This window comes from Anolis carolinensis, chromosome 4, assembly GCF_035594765.1.
Source record: "Anolis carolinensis isolate JA03-04 chromosome 4, rAnoCar3.1.pri, whole genome shotgun sequence".
In the NCBI taxonomy this organism is placed as follows: Eukaryota; Metazoa; Chordata; class Lepidosauria; order Squamata; family Dactyloidae; genus Anolis; species Anolis carolinensis.
Window position 1 is genome coordinate 188,802,254 of NC_085844.1, and position 17,709 is coordinate 188,819,962.

The window sequence follows — 17,709 nt, forward strand, 5'->3', positions numbered from 1 at the left end:
CCTTGGCTAAATTTTCATCTAGAAACTCCCGCAAAGCTTGCCTTTCCGGTACAGTCAAGGCATACAGCCTCCCTGCTGGCAGTTTCGCACCTTCTGCCAACTTGATGGCGCAATCATATGGCCTGTGCGGTGGTAATTTGTCCGCTTCTCTTTTACAAAATACATCAGAGAACTCCCCATACTCAGCAGGCACTCCCTCCATATCAGAATGAGTAACATTTAGAGTGCAACAATCCTGCCTCTTTAAGATCACTTTACGTGTTGCCCAATCTACTTGTGGGTTTACTACAGCTAGCCAATCCATCCCCAGGATCACATCATATCTAGGCAAGCTCGTAATATCCCACACAAACGTTCCCGTTACTCCCTGCACCTCCCACGTTACTGCTGAGGTTTCATGGTTAACCACCCCAGTCTCCAGCAGTCTCCCATCTGCTCCTTCCACCCACACGTCGCATGCCTTGCGCACTCTAGGAATGCCATGCTTCTTAGCAAACTCAATATCTACATAGGAGACCGTAGCCCCTGAGTCCAGCAGTGCCAAAGTAGAAACAAGTTCCCTTCCCCCAACAGATAATGTAATGGGTACGAAAACATGCTTCCTCCCCTCAGTTGACTGCTTGAGGAGCCCTAGTGCGTTGGACTCACGTCGCACTAGGGCTGGCCTTTTCCCGAAAACTGGGAAGGTTTCACATTACAATTTTTGGCAAAATGCCCAGCATTCCCACAGTACAAACACAAGCCCAGCTGCCTCCTACGGCTCTTTTCCTCTGTAGACAGCTTTTTAAAGACCCCAAGCTCCATGGGCTCTTCCCCCATCACCACAGGTGCCCTGGTTACATGCATGGGTGGCGCACACAATGCTTTTGAGTGTTTACGAGCCTCGAACCTTGCGTCTAAACGCAGCACCTTAGCTACTAAGGCGTCCCAGCTTTCAGCCGGCTCCAGGCGTGCTAATTCATCCTGGAGCATATCACTTAACCCGGCAGTAAATAAAAGCATGAATGCATTTTCCCCCCAATCCAGCTGGTGGCGATACAGGTTAAACTTATTTAAGTAATCCAAAACAGTCCCCTTTCCCTGTTTCAACCGATACAGAGCCCACCCAGCGTTCTCCGTGCGGAGAGGATCCCCAAAAGTATCAGTTAACAACTTTTTGAAATTATTCAAATTGTCCTTGACTGGGTCATTTCCCAAAATTAAATTAGTGGCCCATTGTCCTGCGGGACCGGTCAACAAACTCAAAATAAAGGCCACCTTGCTAGTGTCTGTAGGAAAAGCATGAGCACTGAGCTGAGAAAAATAAAGCTCCACTTGTGCCAAAAAGGTTGGCAACTTGCACCTGGTTCCGTCAAAGCGTTCAGGAGTCAAAACATGTCCTTTCACAGCCTGAGCTGTTTGGATAACGGTAAAAGCCGTTTGCAATTGGTCTACTTTGGCCCTTAACTCATCCATCGTCTTCCTGACGGGTTTATTGCTGCAATAAACTTTTTATGGGCGTTGGGCAATCTGTCAAGGACAGAACGCCACAAGATTCAAAGTAACAGAGTTTATTAGATTACAGAACTCAAAAATGCCCGTAAAACACAAGGGCCAGGCAGTTTTTGCCTTTAGGAGCAAAAAGGGGCAAAAGTAAATGTTCAAAAGATAAACCGGATTAAACCGGAGTTTAATCCGGGTAAAAACAAACTGCTTGCTTCAGCCTGGGTATAAACGAAACGAAAGCCAAGGAACAAAAGATACAAAGAATGCAACTAATTGGCAGCAGATTCCTCTCTGCTGCCAACACTGTGCTTAGAGTAACTTGCGTCGCTCCCCCACACACACAGCAGACAGGATCTCCAACACGAGTAAATCAGCCAAGGATTGTAGCAGTTGAGTAGACCAGTTCCGTTCCGTAGATCAAAGCCAGAAGCAGACGTTTGTAGTTTTTCCAAGTCCAAGAAGGGGGGAAGACAAGCCGTGGTCAGTTCAGTCCGAGTTCTCAAAGCAGGAGATGGCGTCCGTCAAGAAGACGACGGAAGGTCAAGCTAATAAGAGTAAGCACAGGTTTGCACAAACAAATGCCCACACAATCCCTCCCGCCGTCTGACCCTGGATTCCAATCAACTTACGTCACAGCACAGGAAAGCACACAAGTCTTCAGGGAAGCGTCCCACACACACACGGATCCCAAGCGTTTGCCCAGATTACCTTGCCCAACGCAATTTGCAATTGCTCTCAAGCCCCATTTTATGCCAGTTACAAATCTTCATCACTGTCAGCTGTCCTCCTTAACCCGGGCGTTTCCTCATCACTTTCCTCGTCAGAGCTGGAACACCTCTGACTACGCCCAACAGCATCTCCAGCTGTGGATCCCGTCCCATCCCTCCAGCTAAACCATGGGTCTAATCCTGAAGGTCCCCATTCATCTTCTGTCCCATCATGGCCAGTGGCACCCACTTCCTCCCTTACCCGAGTCCAATCCATCTCATCCTCCTCTGAGCTAACCAGCCCCTCCTCCATTCTCTCCGTAAACCCTTCGAAAGACTCCTCGTCAGATGGTGCTGCAAATATGTCTCGCAGTCTTTTTCTCTCTCGCTCCTCGAGAGTATCTGACTCTCGAGGAGTCTTACGCCCACGTCTGTCAGTAACAGAGCCATGAGGCTCAATCATAACAGTTGTAGTCCAAAACATCTGGAGGTAACTTGAGGAAGTATGTTCTAAAATAATTTATGTCATGAATATCATCAATATGTAAAGCATTTTTTTCTTCACACCTTGTACCAGGTGAAACTATCTTGCCCTGTACCCTGAAGTTTTGGGATCATGGTGAATTTCCCAGTTCTCACACAGAGATACTTAATCTTTTTTAACAGGAGACGCTAGGAGATATTGGGCATCTTCTGCACAGCTAAGTATCCCTGAACTATAGTCTAACCCTCACATTATGTTTCGGTCTGCCTCCTGTTTGTAAGTTTCCTTAAGGAAATTCTGGTTTATTCCACTTTCTTGGTCAGAAAGATCGAAGCATGTTGCAGGCCACACACAGCATTAATAAGATAAAGCCTCCTTGCTTTTGCATTGTCAACTGGGAAAAACTCCTCCCCCTTTCTCTCTTTTTATTCAAACAGAAAGGTTTCCAACACGCTTCCCTTCCCTCCCCCAACCAGTGAAACAGGTGTTCAGCTTAGAACATGCAACCCTATCAGCATTGCTTGCAAGTTGTGTTGACAGTGTAGCCGAGCAGCTAAGCTTCCAGGGTGCTCCCTCAATAAGCTGGGATTACAAACATGGCTAAAGCAAATATATGGATCTAACAACAGACAGATGAACAGGCCTTTAAATTTCACCTCAATATTTTTTATCTCCCTTGATGCTGAAAATGAAAAGGAAGCTACTTGTGGTTTTAAAACTGTGTGAGCTGAGGAATAATTGGATGTATTTCTGTAACATGCAGTTTACTTTTCAGTGATAATATAAGAGCCGCTTGTACATTCTGTTTCCTTTTCCTTATTATCAACACTATAACAACAGAAAATGCAATACTAGTCACATGTGCCTTGGAGAAACAACGTGACTTACTCCTGAGTGGGCACCTATGGCAATGTACTATTAAAGGATTACTAAAAAAAAAGAAAAGAGAAAAGGAAACACACATTCATAGACAATTCTGAGTATGTCTATTTAAAAATAATTCCCACAGATATTCAATATATTGTTGAAGGTTTTCACGGCTGGAAGCATGTGTGGTTTCTGGGCTGTATGTTCCGCCTGCACCTATGGCTGAATCCTCTTGACAATGCCAGCCACAGATGCAGGCAAAACATCAGGAGAAAATGCTGCTAGAACACAGCCACACAGCCCAGAAACCACACAGCACCCCATTCTTACAGAGTTCAGAGAGATAAGGCAAGTGTGCACAGAATGTCAGTCTGAGTGGCCTAACCTTAAGAATACCTGCTTTAATAGGACTGTTTTCTACACAGAAAGGTTTTATTTCTGTAGTAAGCATTTCCACAGGATATGGCTGATTTAACACTAGAGGAAGCTATTGTCCCGTTTATACCCTGTTTCCCTGAAAATAAGAACTCCCCAAAAAATAAGACCTAGCAGAGTTTTTGCTGAATTGCTAAATATAAGGTCTCCCCCGAAAGTAAGACCTAGCAAACTATTTGTTTGGAAGCATGCCCGGCGCCTGCCAAACAAAACACCAGAACTTGCAGGATCGGTAAATGTACATACCAGTTGTACATGGAAATAATGGTAATAATATATTAAAATGTTATATTATTTATATTTATACAGTAGTAACAAGAAATTCTTGACAGAAGTCATAGTTTGTCTGGTTTGGTTATGTTGGTTTGTGATGACAACTACTGTACAGTATATAATAAATGTTCATTTTTTTTGTTCAACAATACATGTGAATTCTTCTTCATGGAAAAATAAGACATCCTCTAAAAATAAGACCTAGCACATATTTGGGAGCAAAAAATAATATAAGACACTGTCTTATTTTCAGGGAAACACAGTAATAAAGTAGCAGTGAGTATTTTCAAATCCCTTTTTAAAGCAATGTATGCCTACTTCCCCCCCCCCCCCCCAGAAAAGCAGTAATCCCCCTCATATAACTAAAACAAAACATTTGTTATTATCTACAGACACAATAATACTTGGGCAACTGGAATACAAACAGGAAAAGAGGAAGATGAATTGATTTACATTACAGATGAAAGGTTTCACTCAAGGAAGCTGTAGCCCTGAGTTTACAAAACGTGTGTAGAATAGTTAATGATCTTAGAGCTTTTAGACTCATAATGTCACCATAAGACAAAGCTGATTTAATAGCAAGCAAGAACAACAACAAAATTGTCTGAAATTGTCATACAGGAGAAGGTCAATCATGTCATGTGCAAATTTGCATGCAGTGGTGTGCATATGAGTAGTGTCTCCCAGAAGATTAAGCTGAATCATTTCTAAAGGAAATTCACTTCATATTCTGACATTAAGGTAAAGTAAAGGTTTTCCCCTGACGTTAAGTCCAATCGTGACCGACTCTGGGGGTTGGTGCTCATCTCCATTTCTAAGCCGAAGAGCCGGCGTTGTCCGTAGACACCTCCGCCGGAGCAGTACCTATTGATCTACTCACATTTGCATGTTTTTGAACTGCTAGGTTGGCAGGAGCTGGGGCTAACAGCGGGCGCTCATTCTGCTTCCGGGATTTGAACCTGGGACCTTTCAGTCTGTAAGTTCAGCAGCTCAGCACTTTAACACACTGTGCCACCACCAGGGGCCCCGTTTACATTCAGTGTATTTATCTGAATTTAAAGGCGCGATTAAGAGTGCTTAGGCCTATTATAAAACAGACATATTTAACAGCTTCTTTAAAACTATGACTAAAATAAGAACAGATTCACAACCCTACTGACATTGAAGTCATCGCTTTGATCCGCAAGTCTATATATACCATAGCAAATTTGATCAAGAAAGCCACAGCTCTGTTTGAACAATTTAGCAGGGCTGTTGAGAACTGGGGTTTAGAAAGTCTCTCAGTCATAGGTTTGCAAGCAAGTTAAAGCTAACCTGATAATAAATAACAACAATATTCTGGAACAAGCAGTTGGACTTTTTGTGCCAGCCCAATGAAATAGGGATTTCCACCTTGTTTTCCACAATGCAGGAATGTGGTACTCACAAGAGACGTGGCACTTGTACAAGCCAGCGCACATTGTTGGAATGCACCTTGTGTGTCACAGCCCACTTGGCCAACTTGTCCCACTCATCTCGTGATCGGCCGTAGATGGAGAGACGTAGTTCTGCATTCTGGTACTTACTCTCTTCTAGGTCAGACATCACTTCCTGCCAGAAAAGAATGTCTTTGTTGGTCTTAGCAATTTTGCAGAAGAGCAAGCTTGGAAAGGAAGATAGGGCAGCAAGCATTCTTATGAAACACACACAGTGACATCTTTCATTTCTTTGCTCTGGAAACAACATGAGGTAGGAGCCATAAATCTATACAGAACCCTTTCATGTGGTATGTGTTTAAAACAAAATATTTGCTTACAACTCTCCCTTTTGGCTTCTATAACAATTAGAAGTTTATTATCATCATCATCATCATCATCATCATCATCATCATCATCTTTATTTCTATCCCACCTTTCTCCCCATGGGAAGTCTAATCAAAGGGTTGGGCACCTTTGGCCATCCAGAGTTTTTAGCCTACAAACTCCAGCGGCCTGAGTCAAGAACAGTCACTACCAAGGCAAATGCCATGTTAGGCAGATACATGAATTATTACTAGTCTACTGAATCTAAAAAGGGGTGAAGATTCTGAAATGTAGAATGTCATTGGATCTACATTCCCTCCTGACAGAAAGGCGAAACTGCACACCTATTGTGCGATGAATAAAAAAATCAGGGTGAAATTGGACTCTACTCCAAGTCTTCATTTTCTTTGTTTAAGCACAGAAACTGCTGCCAGCTGGAAATTTTGGCAGCTTAAGAATGCAAAACTCTTTCAAAAGAAACTAACAATCCCTCATAATTACAGGGTGGGATAGAGCAGGAGTGTACAAACATGCAAGACTGACCTAGTAATGGTCCCATAATCAAACCATAAACTGAAAACCATAAACCTCCAATGGTCTTTACATCTTCTTGCCCCTTTTAACTCTTACATGCCCTGCCTAAGCTTGAAAAAAACAGGAACAAAAATGCACCCATAATATGTTTACCTGGCTTACTCAGACCTAATTGAAAGCAATAGTTCCAACTAGAGTACATACACGAAATCAAATGTATTCAAATCAAATCAAAGACTAAAAACTGGGGCGAGTTACAGGGAGAGATCCACTCCCTTGTTCAAGGAGCTCCACTGGCTGCCGTTTATTTTCCGGTCCCAATTCAAGGTGCAGACCATCACCTATAAAGCCCTAAACGGTTTGGGACCCACCTACCTTCGTGACTGTATCTCCTATCATAAACCTGCCCGATCCCTTTGATCGTCAGGGGAGGCTCTCCTGTCACCACTGCCAATATCTCAGGCCCGCCTTATGGGAACAAGGGAGAGGGCCTTCTCTGCTGTGGCCCCCCGATTGTAGAACTACTGCCCGGTGAGATTAGGCAAGCCCCCACACTAGCAGCCTTTAAGAAAGACCTGAAGACATGGCTCTTCCGTTGTGCCTTTGGAGAGTAATCACTACATACATCCCTTTTGCTGCTCTCCTTCAATATTTGTCCTCCAGATCGCACCGCCACTTTATGACTCTGTCCTCTGTGGTTTTTACTCCTACTTCCTTTCTCACCTCGAGTTTTAATCTAGTGTTCATGTGGTCCGCCCATGGTTTTATTGTTCTTTTGATCTTGTTTAATGTAGTGTATATTTTTTATTGTGTTGTTTAATGTGCTATGATTTGTTGTTCTATTATATTTTGTTATATTGTATTGTTCTGGGCATAGCCCCATGTAAGCTGCCCCGAGTCCCCGTTGGGGAGATGGTGGCGGGGTATAAATAAAGTTTATTATTATTATAAAATGTGTAATTTTAAGGCTGTAGGTGGATTTATGTTTACTGGGATTAGCAACTGGATACATCACTTTGTTTTTAAGCATCTGCTCCATAATATATAGTAAGAGCAGGACATAACTCACCTTGATGATATGAGCAAAGTATTTTCCAGAAACCCTGTTGTCAGTCTTGATGAAAATCTCCCGCAGGACGGACTCACCAATAGGGTTATATTTGGCATTGAACTTGTCAAACCGATGGAAAGTATTACGGTCCTATTCAAAGAAAAAACCATTGCAGTTAGGTGACCTCAATGACAAAGAACCACTATTCTTCTACTCTTCACCTAGTATCTGCAATTACATTTAAACTACTTATCAGAAATGGCCTCCATGTGGCATTTTAGTTCTAACAAAACTGAGGTTGTTCTGGAAGTTGGACTTTTCAAGCCAAAAGGTAATGCTCAGCCTAATAAGCATCTCCAACTTTCACATCCCCGCTAAGGCAAAGGTTACTACCAGAAAATGTAGACAAAATGAGGTTAAGCTTCCTATTGAGAAAAACCTAGAGAATAGAGCAGAGGTAGGGATCATGTTGCCTTGTTGGCTGCAATTCCCAGCAGTACTGTTTTGGGTTGGTGGGACTTACAGCACCAAAGCCTCTGGAGGGCCACATGATTCCAACCCTCAACTAGAGGGAGAATTGGGAAGTAACATTCAACATGAAAGACAGGTATGTAGATGAACACGGGGAAAAATTAGTATCCAGCTTCATATGTTTTGAGGATAATGGAAAGAGTCTCCATTCTGCTAACCTCATCCTCAAATAAGTACGACATTCCCAAACAAGACAACAGCATTCAACACTATTTCAAAGGCAATGAGTTTTATTCTCTTTGACATGAGTATTTCACATACCGCATGGACATCAAGTGTGTCTACACTGAGATCATAGGCTGTGAGATTCATGGTCTCAAAGACCTCCTTTAGGGTTTGCTCCTTGCCCTTCTCCACATGAACAATCTCCTCCAGGTGCTTCTTCATTGCCCGTTTGATGAATCGCAACAGATGCTTCTGGTTCATGCAAGATGATGCATGGATGTGTGTGTCCACCTGCAAGGGGTTAATGGGTAAGCCAGAAAAAATGAGTTCATTTCTTAACTTAGCACTTGCCTTCAGATGATCTACTATCTTTCAGTCAAATCCCTCAGTCTGTAAAACTAGGATAATATTGACCGATCTTATAAGGTTTTTGAAATTTAGATGACTGGGCTTTTAAAAAAAACATTATGTAAATTGGCTACCATTTGAACATCTCCCAGGCAAGATGACATGAGACATCATAAATCTCGTGTCATCTTGGTTGGAAGATGCCCAAAAGAAACCAATTCTTAGTCAACTTGCATGAAAAAAATGAGAAAGGGAGAGAGAGAGATAGAACATTATTAAAGTTATCCCTCAGTTACCAAATAGATATTTTCATGGGCATTGCTTCTTTACGAAAAATTTTGGTACAAGAGGGAAATACCATGAAGTGAATAGAGATAGGCAAGAGAAGCTTGAACTTTTTATCCAGAACTAAATATATGAACGTGAAATTAAATAAGCAAATCCGGTCATTCCAGTAGGGATGGAATTGGTGGAGGATTCTGACAGTTATAGTTACCCAAGAGTACAATCTGTATCCTACATGATTACAACTCTTGTACTTTCATGGGCTGCAACTCTCAGAATTCCCCATGAACATGAATGCTAGGGGATACCGAGAGGCCTTTTAGATTCCAGTTCTATATGGCTCTAAACAACAGTAACAAAGAGATCTGGCACCTTCCGGATGTTGTAGAAATCACGATGCGGCACCCTCTTCTGGGCTGCCAACTCTTTCATCTCATTCAGCAAGACATGCATCTGAAACTTAGAGCTTAAATATTGCAATCGTCTATAGCAGAAGGATTTTCTGTCAATCAAATTGTGAAAAAGACAACAGGTTAAGCTTTACATGCTTCTGATCAGCCTTTCTCAACACAGGAGGACATCAATATACAGCATCAAAATCTAGTTGTGTAACTCTACCTCTATCAGTGGTCAAGTAGAAACATTTGTTTCACCCTCAACCTTTGGATAGGTGAACAGTTAGGTGCTACTTCCAAAGTCTGGGAAATTACAAGTGATGTCATAACATCATAACAAAGTATTGCGCTAGGTCAAACTACTGACCTATTAACTCAAAACAAAGACAGAATGAAGAGGGATATTAGGAAAGGAGGTATGCTCCTTATTATTAGTTAGAAATCTTGCAGTCAAAGGGGTAGCATTTATCAGTATGCAGCTAAGTATTTCACTTCTAGAAAGCAACAATTGTAAGATATACATCTCCATGCAATTATTTAATATTTTGTTAAAAAACTTGTGTGTGTGTGTGTAAAAGCTGTTGATGCAAACATAATGTCCTACTATGAAAATCAGTTTTAAATGAGACCATGTTTGAAATAAACCTGACGTGAACCAGTCAGATTAAGCATAATTCTGTTTGGAAATGGAAACTGTTAGACCTCTGGCTGAGAACTATCGCTGTACTCGGGCCCTGTTAGTCCATGTTGGCCCAACGGTCATCACTACCTACACAATCAACCTATATGGCTTTGTGAATTTTGGTTTGCTACTGTAAATCAATGTGGATGTTTTATGTTTAGGTTTTATGTCGTAATACAATTTTATTTGATTATGTTTTGTTTAATTTATTGATGTTAAGTTCTAATTTTATGTTCACATGTGGGGTTATTCTGGATTATTTTGTCGGCACGTGTTTGTTTTATTAAGACATTTAATGTTTGCCTTTTTGTATGTTGGAATCCACCCTGAGTTCCCCTGGGGAGATAGGGCCGAAAATAAATAAAATTTTTATTATTATTATTTATTTTTCTTGCCCATGCAAACCAAGAGAGCAGAAAAAACACATTTGCTTACATGGGACCATTGATGATGAGAGCCATAAGGACATTCATGTCAGCAACAAACTCTTGCAGGTCAGGGTAAGGTAAATCCAGTTCTGTGCTCCTTTAAAAAATCACCAACAGATCAAATTAAACATTGGGCACAGATGCCATCCATCTAATAGCATCCTGAAGAACACAGAAAGAAATCAGATGAGTGTCTACCTGTGTAATGTGAAATGTAAGACCAAGAGCATTCCTTTCTAAACCATATTACAAATGAAAGCTAACCTTGATTAGGTGAAATCAGGCTTTGGAAACAAGTGTTAGACTGTGATTCCCATGATCCTTTGCTACTAGTTCCTCATCTGGCTAGAGTTGCAATCTAACACTTTCTGAGGGTCTATACAATCACCACACCTGAACTTGATGATGGAAGATTTTGGCTCATTAAAACTTAACAAGATGCGCTTAATCCCCACCACCATCAAATTCAGTATTACGTTGGTTTGTATTACAACAGTTTCAAATATAAATAGCAGGAAAATTGTGTTCAATAGTGTGCCAGTTCTGGTAATGAAGGCATCTCACCTTAATCACTGGTAGAATGGAAAATGGTACAATTTTAAACTTTCATTTTCAAATGTTGTAGTAGTAATACTGGTAGTAGTAGTACCACCACTACCACCCAAAGACCAAAATAACAGCTGTCACTATTGGGGAATTAATTTTAAAACATGGTTTCAAAGTAATGGATGTGTATATGTGGAACTATTTCGATGGAGGTATGAAATCACAAGATTCAATCTTGTCCATAGCGCTTTAAAAATCTATATGCAATTACTCAAAGGGACTGTCAAAAAAGAGTCATCAATATGCTGATCACACCTCATTCTATTTTTCTTTAAATCAAAATCCATGAGCAGCTGTTAACACTGTGCCTCTGGGCTCAGCTAAGGTTGGGTGAAGCTGAGTGAACTGCCAAATTCAGACAACATCTAAATGAGGATGGTTTGGGGATCTTGTAACTAAGACACACACACTGGAGTTTCCTTTCTAGATGCAAGTCAGACACAACTAGTAATTTTTTGAATAGCCCATAGAATTAAAGTGAGTAACTAATGAATTTACATAATTCAACAAATCAAACCATTTAAATTATAAACATTAAAGACAATAAATTAATATTTCATTTCTAATGGTCAATGTTAACAAATTAATTTTCAATCCAATGGTGTGTAATGCCTCACTGAAAACGAGGAAGAAAGTTTTTATCTTTTTTTAACTGCACAATGTGTTGAATGTGTTAAGTGCATTCTCAATGTTTACACATATTTGATTGATTTGTTTATTTTGAAAATGGCAGATATTTCTGCATGCAAATAACGAACAGTCCCGATTAAAAGAGGATTTGTTCATTCAAGGCTATGTAAGTCACTGTCAATGACACCCTTTCACCAAACCGTGTTTTAAAAATGCTTCTTGAAGGTAGACAGAGACAGGGAAATATGTATGAAATGTCTACTAGTTTTTGGTAACAGCTATTCCCAGGAATCATATGCATATAAATAATCATTTACATGAAAAGTATACGCCATGTGTCTAGTTTATCATAGGCCTACATAGGTCGGCTTCCTAAAATAATAGCCTTAGACTGGGATAATTACAGAGGAAAGTTTCACTTTTGTTATGTATGTGCCATCCTTGCTTATTCAGGCAAAACATATAGGATCAACAATTGCAGGAAAAATGTCACAAAATATGCTATTAAATTGGGTATGGAAAAAAGGTAAATGCCTTATATGACAACTGATGATCTCCAAATTTCCTCCATTACTAAGGAGCATCCTCTCTTAGGAAGATTCAGAAAAGGCACACTCCCATTCCTCCTTACTTGTCTATGATGTCTTGCTTGGTGTACACATGAACCACCCCATTGACCATCTTGAGGCCAAATCCAAGATCCCCAGGCATTGATGCTGGGTCACACTTCTCATAAGGGTGCTGGTCTGTAAATGGTGGGTGTACTGGGGCATCTGCAGCACAAAAAGAAGAATGGTGGGTATTATTATTTTAACAGAAAACTGGAATAAAAATAATATCAGCAACTAATATTTGGAGCCCTCTCTTTCATCAAACCCTAAGACATAGTTTGTCAATGCAGCTTTTGCCAGAGTTAGTGACACACACAAGACAGCACTGTGGTGGCCGGAAAAAAAAGGAACACAAACATATCAAAATGTGAATATAGAATGCAAATCATCCACTAGTACACAACCCTCCCAATACATGAAAAATGCAAATTATGCAAAATCAAATGAAATATGCACACATGGCTCTTGGACGAATGAAAACAGATAAATGAATTTTCCACAAAAAATGAATTTTCTTAGCATAAAGGAAATAAGCACACTTAAGTCTTGTCCTCATCCTATATCCCTGCATCCCTCTAACAGCCAGCTCTACCAGTTCTTTGGAGCTATACAAGCTTGGAGAGATGGCATATTTGTTCCTGAAGCTAAACATTTTTCCTCCATGTTTTACTGGCTGGGGAAGCCAGGGAGCAAATTAACTTTTCTGGTGTTTGGTCCTATGTATCCTAGACTATTGACAACATAATGCATATTTCTGTGGTTTTCAGTGGTTACCAGAACTGAAAAGTTGCTCTTTTGGAATACAATTGTGTTAATACAGCAAAAAGATTCTCGAAGATGTTATCCAAAATGGAAACGTTTTCAAACTATGGTTATGATGCAGCAATGGTTCCCTAGCCTTGGTCCTCCAGATGCTTTGGATTTCAAATACTAGAACTCCTGGTTGTTGACCAAACTGGCTAGGGCTTCAGGGAGCAGGAGTGTAAAACTACTGGAGAACCAAGGTTTGGGAACCACTGTGATAGCAGATAGGAACTGCCCTGGATTATGCATTGCATCACCAAGGCCTTGACTGCCTTGCAAGTAACCAGAGACCAATATAAACACTCTTTCCCCCTTCCTTATCTGCCTCTTTAGAGTTCTCATTCACTGGATACCGGTAATGCCCCTTCTCAGCCACATGCTCAAACCACAATCATACCTGCTGCCACAGGGGTTTCTGGGATCTCCTCATACATCCTGGGAGCCAAGGGCTTTTCAGAAAGGTCTTGCAGGAAGCGAGCAGTGGTCTTGCAGAAGCTTTGCAGAGAAAACCCCATGTACTTCTCCCGGATGAATAGGGCCTTCACTACACTCTTGGCAGCATCCAGCAAGTCTGTGAAGGGAACCTGAAAGAAGCATAATGCAGGCGGGCAGTTAGATGGATCCTATCACAGCTAGCAGGCAGACTTAACAGGCTAGGAAGCCAACTGGTAGGGATAACTGGCAAGAATATGCAAACATACAAATAAGACAGAAATCATATTAATGTACACAATGATAATTGATTCCAATCAACTGGAAGCCCAGCTGACTCCTATGGAAAAAAAACATTCCACTTCAGCAAACATGTATGTACAAAATGCTGTCTGTTTCCATTCAATTTTTTTTAACTCAAAATAGGGATGAGAGAGCTCTCACCAAAGGGCTATCTGTTGATACTTGCCAAATGTTTGCAAATCCTTGGGCTACATGCAAAACCTTAGTTACTAATTGTTAGAAAGTATCTGAGGAAACGTCCCACAGAGTATCTGTGCCCTAGAGAGTACTGTACGACACAGCAGTCTGATACAGATTGAACTGCTGAAGCTCCATGGAATCCAGAAATGTATAATTTGGTGAATTTGTGCTTCCTCCTCTTAATTGTAGAGCTAGAGTTCTCTGCTAGAGAATTCTAACCCCTCACTGAACTACAGGTCTCAGGATTCTCTAAAAGCTGCAAAGTCACATGAAATCATAACAAAGTGGGATGAAACTGCTATAACTCTAATGCAGATGCACTCTCTGCCTCCAGACATCTATGAACTAGAAATAAAATAATTTAGTTTTACCCCACACGTCTCTTCTCCAGAGATAGTGACCCTCTGGAATTCCCTCTCCAGAAGTACATCTCGTTCCTTCGGGAGATGGTCCACCACGTCTTCACCCTGCTCCTTGAACAATCTGTGTGGAAAGTGGGGAAAGGGAACAGAGGGAGAGGCAAAGGAGCAAGAGGAATTGACAGGTTAGGCTCTACCCACTACCTGCCCTGCTCCAGAACGTCCTCTGTTCAAAAAAGTCACATGGAGACATCAAAGCAGGACACACTGCACACAAACACGTGCAACACAGGGGAATCAGACTCCCTCTCCCCCCGCCCCAAGCAGACTGCTTCAGATCCATGGGCTATGTACAGGAAGGGAGCACACCTGGAAGGAAGATTGCTCAGAAGTGGAGGGAATAATGATTCCGCACACCATTATCCATTATTCCTATACTATAACTTGCATCCCCATAACGGCATGCACACTTATCTCTTTAGATGGAACACAGGGGGCTATTCTGCTCTTGTGCTCTCTCCATAAACTCCCCATCCCCAAAGCACCTGGAAAAGCTGATGCTGCTTCTTACTAGTGTGATGGAAAGGCCAGGGGAAAGCAATTCAGACCACAAAGTCATGGTTGCCTGGAAGGAAAATGAAAATGCACCCCATCCAGGAGCACACCCTTGTTTTTTTCCCCTTTTCTGGTTGAACTGAGCCTAGCTGCTACTCCATGGCCCAAATCTCTTTCCCACATTATAAGAAGCAAAAGAAGACCCTTCTGGAACTTGACTGTAATGGGAGAAACAGGGACACAGAATTGTGTCAGTGGAGGTAATAAGATGGACAGAACCAGAAGTCAGGATCCCCAGAGCTTCAACTTGGTGGTGATTGAGTTAAATAGGCTGGTCCATATGTTGCCTTTCATACAATGAAATAGGTCTGGTCTGACTTAGCTGCTGGGCTTTATGATATCTGAGCTGTTCAGCTGGCTAATGAAAAGTGAAAAAGGGTGTGAATGGGGGAGAAAATATCAACACAGAGAAAAGAGACTGTCTCTATCCACTGTGGCTGCCATAAAAAGACTAAAAAAGACTCAAAAAGACAGGAATGAAATGGAGCTCAAAGCCAAAGAACAAAGGATGGTGGCCGGCAGACAAAAGTGAGCTATTCCCCACCTATTAGTGTCAAGACACTGTGGATCAAGGGCACTCTTGCCCAGCATGAAAAAGTTTTGCAGCTTCTCTACTATGTCTTTATCTCAGAAGAATTTTCCAACATGAGCACACAGCAAAATGGCAGCTAACTTTGTCCCTCCCTTTCCACATCTGTTTTCTGCTTTTGCATGCCACTGTTTCCTTCTGCAGGTGAATGTACTTTTCAGCTTTGGTATCCAGTTTCAAGCCTGCTTCTTGATAGCTTCACATGCTCCCCATACAGCTGCTTGGGAAACCAACTTTTTGACTACTGCTCTCAGAAATCCCTCCAGTTCTGAGAACTGTAGTGTAAAAAATGATTTTTTCCAAACTCAGCTCAATACCTGGATTCATGTAGATTACATTTTTCTCCATTAGCAGTCCCAGTGATCACAAGTCTGACAAGGTGTGGGGGCGGGTGTGAGGATGGGATGAAAAGTTCAGCTTGTGGGGTGTTCCCGCACCCACCACTGAGTCAAGGGCAGAGAGAGTTAATGCCAGGCACTCACTGTAAGTCAGCAGCACTGTCAATTTTCAGGAAGTCCTGTTTGGCTCTGAGTAAAATGTCGGGTTCTAGTCTGAGGACAAATGGGAAGTGGAGGCCAAGGCCGAGGTAAGGACAAACAGACGGACAGAGAAAGAGAGAGAGAGAAAGACAGGTGAGGAAATGGTGGTGGAAGAGGATGAAGAGAAAAAGAAAACACTAGTATTAATGCAGAAACCAACACCAGAAATGGCAGACACTATGTAGTAATATTCACTAGCAATAGGATCAAAGAGAATGAGTGCAAGAGGCCTGGGTCAGACATGATGACCAAACCATGGTTCAGCTATCATGATATTGATGATGTTACATCAGGACATTTTCAGTAGCCAAACCATGGTTTGGACAAGATATCTGAATTGTGTCAGATTTTTCTTATTTCTTTCTCCTCTCCAGTTCTGATCTTTAAAGGAGAGTAGGCAACAGTGGTCTTAGAGAGCTGAAGGAAACCCAGATGACAATTGTCAACTGGAAAGGTGGCTTTGTGAAGAAATCCTTCCAATGAAAACCTCAAAGCACCCAAGATGGACTGTGTACAGGACAAGCAATAGTATAAAACTAACAATCATACATACATACAAACATAATACATACACACCTGCAACTATGCCAGTGGTACATATATAGCTTTGAGTAGACCTTTTTAGCTGTATTGTTGCTTTCCTCTCACTAATTGCTACTATCAGTAGAAAGAAGGGGTTATGACCGGGGGACGGGGAATGGATACACAAAACTAGAAACTGAATGCTTATTTGGCCAACCTAGTTCCTTGATGAAACCAATGTATTCCTGTTATGATAAAAAAAAAAAGACTCTCGGCTGGTTTCTTGCCACCTCTCTAATTGCCCCAGTGCCAATGTTCATTCCATCGTTTTTGTCCTCAGATTCTTATGAAATGCTCTTTCTGTCCCTTGGGAGAATCCAGATAAGAAACCAAGAGGAGGGCAGGAGAAGACAAAAAAGCCCCAGCCACTTACTTCACATCTTGGCTGATTTGACGCTCCAGCCGCTGACGTCTCTCCTCCAGCTGCTCAATGGGACTGTCTTCAGGGAATTCATAGGGAGCACTGCGCATTTCACTATCAGCCAATGAGCGGCAGAATAACTCCTGTGGATAGAGCAGCACAGCGGTGCAGCAGTATGTGTAAATGAGTAGAAGAAGGTGGAGAAACCAAGCCTACCACAGAATACATCCTGGATATGCAACACAGGCAACTCTGGGAAGCATCCATTCTGTTGAGAAGTACAGCCGACCTTCCACATTTGCATGTTTAACATCTATGGATTTGATTATTCACATATTTGATTAATACATTTTGTTTGAGAATCTCTAGGTCCTCTAGTACAACTCTATGTCCAACTTCTGCAAATAGCTGAGTATATAGAGTCATGATGGATGACCTAGAATTCCTAGAGAGAATACCTTTTTTGGGAATCTCAAGGGTCCTCTGAGGCAATTCTATGTCAACCTCTGGCAGATGTTGACCTTAGTCATACAGGAGGACCTAGAGTATCCAAGTAAGGCATTCTCGCAAGTGAAAAAAAATTAACTTACTATTTTTCTAGTTTTGTGGGGCACTATACCCAACCCCCACAAAAGTAGAGGCCTGGG

General features: G+C 41.6%; 1 protein-coding gene across 5 annotated transcripts in view; it reads right to left on the reverse strand.

Annotated features, from left to right (window-relative positions):
- Window positions 1-17,709, reverse strand: part of ampd2 (adenosine monophosphate deaminase 2) — a 77,784-nt gene that overhangs the window by 16,831 nt on the left and 43,244 nt on the right. For 4 of the 5 annotated variants that reach the window (XM_008109428.3, XM_003220232.4, XM_008109431.3 and 1 more), the window contains exons 3-12: window positions 17,075-17,205; window positions 16,063-16,131; window positions 14,389-14,500; window positions 13,500-13,686; window positions 12,319-12,460; window positions 10,459-10,548; window positions 9,319-9,448; window positions 8,410-8,604; window positions 7,636-7,767; window positions 5,678-5,841 (exon numbers count right to left, since the gene is read on the reverse strand). In XM_008109428.3, coding sequence (XP_008107635.1) covers window positions 5,678-5,841; window positions 7,636-7,767; window positions 8,410-8,604; window positions 9,319-9,448; window positions 10,459-10,548; window positions 12,319-12,460; window positions 13,500-13,686; window positions 14,389-14,500; window positions 16,063-16,131; window positions 17,075-17,205 — 1,352 coding nt within the window. The remainder of the gene's footprint in view (window positions 1-5,677; window positions 5,842-7,635; window positions 7,768-8,409; window positions 8,605-9,318; window positions 9,449-10,458; window positions 10,549-12,318; window positions 12,461-13,499; window positions 13,687-14,388; window positions 14,501-16,062; window positions 16,132-17,074; window positions 17,206-17,709) is intronic. The other variant, XM_008109426.3, reaches the window with a different exon arrangement.